Below are 6183 nucleotides of genomic sequence, written 5' to 3' on the forward strand. Positions count from 1 at the left end.
TTCAGCTGTGAGCTTCAGTCCTGGCCTTAGCAGCTTCCTTAGCCTGTGTGTGGACGTTAGTTCCATTCTGCAGAGGTTTCTTTTGGAACTTTTGCCCTGAGGCAGGGCTGGCTCAGACACCAGGCTCAGCAAGCAGGTGATTTGGGGTGGCCAAGGGGAAGAGGCGGCACTTCCAGCTCTTTGAGAGGCAATTCGGCGGTCGGGTCCGTTTGGTCCTCTGCAGAGGGAAGGACCTGCCACCGAAGTGCCACCAAAGAAGAAAGCGGCACGTGGTGGAGCTGCCACCGAATTGCCACCCGATTGGCAATCATGGCTTTTTTTTTTCCCCCACCGCTTGTGGGCGGCAAAACCCTGGAGCCAACCCTGCCTTTGAGAGCAAAGCTCCTGGTTTAGGAGCTGAATTTTCGAGATGCTTCAAAATGTGTACGCATTCAGGGGATTGCCTTTTTGAAAGTGACATGGTAGAACTGACCCAGGGATGGGATCTGAAATATAAATTTTGGGATCATTTTGTTCTGAGGATCCTAGCCATGCAGCCTTTCCTAAAATCAGCTGCTTATAATTTTTCAGGGTACGAAAATCGGCGACATATATTTGTAAATTTTGATTTCCAATGCAGTGATATGCTGCAGAAGGCAGTTTGGAGTCGAGCTGGATGGTGTTATTTTGGGGTAATTTTGGTTAAGAGATTCCTGAGAAGCCAGGGGCAGGGATCTCAACCTTTTTCTTTCTTGAAATCATTACGCCCCTCAACAGTGTCCATAAAAACTCCATGAGCCCCAGCTGTGCCACAACAACTGTATTTCTGCCTAGAAAAAGCCAGTGGCCAGCTTTAGGGGATAAAAATTGCTGAAAGCCCTTATACCATTAGGGGGTCCCGCCAAAGCTAAATTGCTCTCGGCTTCGGCTTTCAGCCTTGGGTACCTGGCCTTGGGCCTATGGGCTGCCGTTTCCTGTATGGTGGGGCTTTGGCTTTCTGCCCTGGGCCTAGTGAGTCTAATGCCAGCCATGCCTGGAGTAAATCCTGAAACCTGCCCGCAGACTCCTTGTTTGTAGAACTACAGAGGTAGGAGAGCAAAACTAGGGCTCTGACTGCTAGGAAACCATATACCATTTTGATTGTCCTGGATCAGCTCCTTTGTGAGTGACACACACTAAGCAGTGTGCTCCCTTTGGTGACTTAAGGGCACAGGTGCTGGTCCTAGAACCAAAGGACTGTTCCCCCCAACCCTTTACTCCGGTATTTTGTGTGCTATTTCACCTTGGTGCTCTCTCAAGTGCCTTTCTTCTCGCGTGTTTGGAACACAAGAGAAGCAACTTTGGGAAGCGATGAGCTAGGGAACGGTCACTTTAGAGATTTCCAGCCCTCCACAGACATTCTCCCCCCTCTCCCAGTGCCATAGAGCTATCTTTATTTCTGCCAAACATGTATGGGTGGGGGACAGTTTGGCGAGCCAGTGCTAGGTCAGAGTTATGATGCCCTGGATTGGTGATGGTGGAAAAGAGCCTTTTGGATTTGATATATAAGGAGCGAATCGTTGCCACACAGAAAATGACACGGAGAGGCGAGTGTAAGAGTCCCAGCCAGGATAAATCACCCTCTCTGTTGGGATAGGCTCACTGAACGCCTGCCTGGCAGCACTCAATATGATGAACAGGTTCTGTGCCCAGCCCGCAAGGAACAAATCATTCAACACACAGCACCAGCACATTCGGACAGGTGGGGAGGCTGAGCACTGTGCATGGTACAGAGTACATAGCTCAGGGATTGTAGCCAGGAGCTGAGCATGCATCAATGAGAGCAGACTAAGGAACCATGAACGGGCATACTCGATGAGTGGCACATGCACACAGTGCCTGGGGATACGGACTGCGACTATGTGATCTGCATGGCACAAGTTCAACGAAGGACTGAGTTACAATGCTACAGGCCATTATTTGTGGGCACATTCATTATGTGTGGCATAGTGCACAGGACCAGACGCGGTCAGTGCATGGCCACAGAACGCAGCTCTGGGATCATAGTTGGGAGCAGGAAAGATGCATGGTTTGGTGCATGCACCTGGCACACACTGAGAGACCAGCGTAGGGATCTCGGAGAATAAGTATGTTTGGTGCCTTTGTGCAGGCAGAGAACTCTTCCACTGGCGATGGGGAGCTGCATAGTGGGAGCAGGAAAGGATTGCATGGTTGGTGCATGCACCTGCGCACACACTGAGGAGACCCAGGCGTAGGGATCTCGGAATAAGTTACTGTTTTGGTTGCCTTGTTGCAGGCAGAGAACTCTTTCTCCACTGGATGGGGAGCATGCAAATGGGTTCTTGGAGTTAGGAAATGTATGTGTACCATGTGTCATATCCTTTCTCACACTGAGTAGAAGCTGTTATTGAAAAGATTTCCCATTGGTCAATTGGTAGAGCTTCATTGATGTGGCGTTAATGCGTCTTCATATTGTGGGTTTTCTACAACCTGTCTTGGAGGCTTAACCAGTTGCCAGCGTCCCCCCATGCTCTGTATGTTTCCCCCGATGACCAACGACTGACACATCAAACCCTTTGTATCACCTTTCTTTAATATTTTCTAATAAACATTTATATCTGGACCTAAATACCTTTCAACACTGGCTACAAGAGTGCCATGCAAATGCCTGTTCTCACTTTCAAGTGACATTGTAAATAAGAAGCAGGCAGCATTATCACCTGTAAATATAAACAAACTTATTTGTCTTAGTGATTGGCTGAATAAGAAGTAGGACTGAGTGGACTTGTAGGCTCTGAAATTTTACTCTGTTTTGTTTTTGAGTGAAGCCATGTAAAAACAATTTTACATTTGTAAGTAGCACTTTCACAATGAAGAAGAGATTGCAGTACAGTACTTGTATGAGGTGAATTGAAAAAGACGGTTTTATTTTTTACAGTGTAAATATTTGTAATAAAATAATGACATGAAGTGAGTACTATACACTTTGTTCTATATTGTAACTGAAATCAATATATTGTTGAAAACATCAAAAAAAATTTAAGTAAATGGTGTTCTATTGTTGTTAAACCTGCAATTAATTGCAATTAGTTTTTTATCTCACAATTATATTTTAATTGTTTGACAGATGTGCTAGTTTGCTTATGAAAATGTTATGTGCGACTGTGTCAAAATCTATATCATATCTACTGCTTCACCTCATCTTCTAGGCTGGTTACACTGTCAAAAAAAGACTTTAGCTTGAGTTGTCATAATTTCTTCTTGACAAATCTGTGTTGGCTGTTACTTAGTGTTGGCAATGGGGATTGAACTAGGGCTCTGACTTTAACAGTATGAGCTTCTATTGCCAGAACTATAAGTCCCACCTGTGTAGCATGAAGCCAGTAGCAGACTCTTAAATCTCGATATGATCTAGTCACTACAGTGACCCAGAGAAGCATAGGGTATATTTAATAGTTATAATATCTTCAGACTTATGCACTGACTATAGGCCTTAATTGTCTCCTCTTTCAGTGTACCCCTCACTTTTCTCACCTGCCAAGGACAGTGCATCTGGGATAAATGGGAGAGAGAAATCACACTCTGGTGACTGAGTTCATCTTGTTGGGATTCACAGACAATGTGAAGCTGCAGGTCACCCTCTTTGTAGTGTTTCTGTTGATCTACTTGCTGATCCTAATGGGGAACCTCACCTTGGTCACCTTAATCAGGATTGACTCCCGACTTCATACTCCTATGTACTTTTTCATCAGCAACCTGGCCCTCTTAGATGTCGGCTACTCCACCATCATAATTCCCAACACACTGATGACCTTTGCAGCAAGGAGCAAGGTCATTTCATTCACTGGAAGCATGGTGCAGTTTTTCTTCTTCAGCATTGCCATCTCTTGCGAATGCTGGCTGTTGAGTGTGATGGCGTATGATCGCTTCACGGCTATCTGCAGCCCATTGCTCTACACCATCATCATGTCCAAGCGGTTCTGCATGTTGTTGGTGCTGGGGTCATACTTCATGAGCTGTCTGAATTCAATGGTGCAAACTGCATTTATATTCAGTTTGTCCTTCTGTGATGCTTATATCAACCATTTCTTCTGTGATTTGCCCCCTCTTCTGAAGCTGTCCTGCTCTGACACCCGCATCATAGACATTGTTCATTTCACCTGTGCGACAATGCTGGTATCAACTACTTTCCTGATTATCCTCATCTCCTATATATACATCGTGGTCACTATCCTAAGGATCAACTCTGCTAAGGACCAACGCAAAGCCTTCTCCACCTGCGCTTCCCACCTGACGGCCATCACCATGTTCTATGGAACGGGCTCTTTCATGTATTTACGGCCTAGTTCAAAGTCTTCCATGGATCAGGACAAAATCATCTCTGTGTTTTATACCCTGGTGATCCCCATGCTGAACCCCCTGATCTACAGCCTGAGGAATAAAGAAGTCAAAGAGGCCTTTAGGAGGATAAGAGAGAGGAAGGTTTTTTCTCTGTAAATGTAAATACTGGATATGGTTTTAATTCAATAGAGGGAAGAAAAGGCAGGGAGTGATTTCTCTGGATTGTAGCTTGATTTCTGTGAATAACCCAATGTGTGCACCTTCCATGAAAAAGAACAAAGGAAGGCAGATTTTCCCAGGTCCAGTGACCGGAAGGGAGAGGGGCGGGCAAGGGAGGCAGACCACACGCTCTGGTGACTTAAAAGGGCCCAGGACTGTCAGGGCCACTGCTGCTGCCAGGGTCGTACCAGCAGAAAGCTTCCTGCCACTTTTAAGTCACAGTAGCAGTGCAGTGCGGTGTTTCAGCAGCAGGCGGAAGCTCTGGGCTGCCCAGGGCTCCCTGCCACTTTAAATCACAGGGATTTAATCACTGGCTGGGCCAGCAGCAGAGTGGGGCACCCAGAGCTGCGAATGGGTGTGGTGTGGGTGCAAAAGGGGCAGTGGTAATCACCGCTGGAGCTCCAGGTGGCACGGGCCAGGCAGCGCTCAAGGCATCTCTGGGGGGGGACTAGCTCCCAGCCCCTCCCCTTCTGCCTGAGACCCTGCCCCTTCCGGGGGCCTGGAGCCTACCTCACACACAGTTTCCCCTGGGGGCCCAGCAATTCTGTCAGTAGCCCTGGATTTTCTAAAGAGCTCGGCACCCAACAACCACCAGAAGGGCACCCCAGGGAGTACGCAGATGGTCACAGCAGATCAGCTCCCAGTCAGGCACCAGTTCGTGCTAAGGGCACATTGCCATCCCCAGGTGCTCAAAACCCATGAGTCAAATCCTAAAATTGAGAGTGGTTGAAAAAAAGCATTCTTTTTTGTTATTTTTTTTTAAATCTCTCTACATCTTGAACCTTTGAGTCCTTTTAACCACTTAATATTTGGATGAACTCTCATCATGTGTACCAGCTTTTCCTTCCAGGATTTTAGTTAGAGGAAAGGATTTGTCCCAATGGCCAAGCTGAAGCATTTTAAACCCACTTTTATAATGCCAGGCCATTCTGTGCCACCTTCTACCTACTCAGCAATAACCCTTTTAGTATCATGGACGTCCACAAGTAATTTATACTTGATGGTTGCTTGGTTGCCTAAAAGATTGGCAGTGGTTTGTTTCACTAAAGTTTCTAAGGGAAACTTTCCAATTAAGCCTCATAATACGAAGTAAATTACTTCCACAGAGTTATACAGCTGAGAATTTGGCCTCGTCTACACATCTAGAGCTGAAATTTGTTTAGGTGGTTGGTTTCTTCTTAGAGGAGACAGACTGCTTTGTAGACAGCTGTCAGTTCTTCCTGAACTATTGGATACTCACTCCACTTTGGCTGAACTGGGCTTGAGGTTAGTCAAGGTTTTATTAAATAGCACTTCCTTATCATTTCTTCTGTGATGTGCCCCCCAGCCTGAAGCTGACCTGCTCTGGCACTCGCATTGCAGACATTGTTCATTTCACCTGTGCCGCTATGCTTGTAACATCTCCTCTCCTGATCATTGTCATCTCTTATGTGTACATTGTGTTCACTCTTCTAAAGATCAAGCCCATGAAGGGCAGGAGCAAAGCCTTCTCCACCTGCACCTCCCATCTGATGGCCATCACCATCCTCTACGAAACAGGCTCTTTTATATATTCATGGCCCAGCTCAAAGTACTTCATGGAAAAAGACAGGATCACCTCTGTTTTTATACCCTTGTGATCCACATGCTGAACTCCTGGATCTA

The 6183-nt window shown here is 46.3% G+C and overlaps 1 protein-coding gene across 1 annotated transcript; it reads left to right on the plus strand.

Moving 5' to 3' along the window:
- The first annotated feature begins 3537 nt into the window (after nt 1-3537).
- On the plus strand, nt 3538-4476 carry LOC116826824 (olfactory receptor 5AR1-like). Its single transcript, XM_032783832.1, has one exon. The coding sequence runs from the start codon at nt 3541-3543 to the stop codon at nt 4474-4476; it is 936 nt and encodes a 311-aa protein (XP_032639723.1). The 5' UTR covers nt 3538-3540.
- The last annotated feature ends 1707 nt before the right edge of the window (nt 4477-6183 follow it).

This window comes from Chelonoidis abingdonii, chromosome 4 (assembly GCF_003597395.2).
Source record: "Chelonoidis abingdonii isolate Lonesome George chromosome 4, CheloAbing_2.0, whole genome shotgun sequence".
In the NCBI taxonomy this organism is placed as follows: domain Eukaryota; kingdom Metazoa; phylum Chordata; order Testudines; family Testudinidae; genus Chelonoidis; species Chelonoidis abingdonii.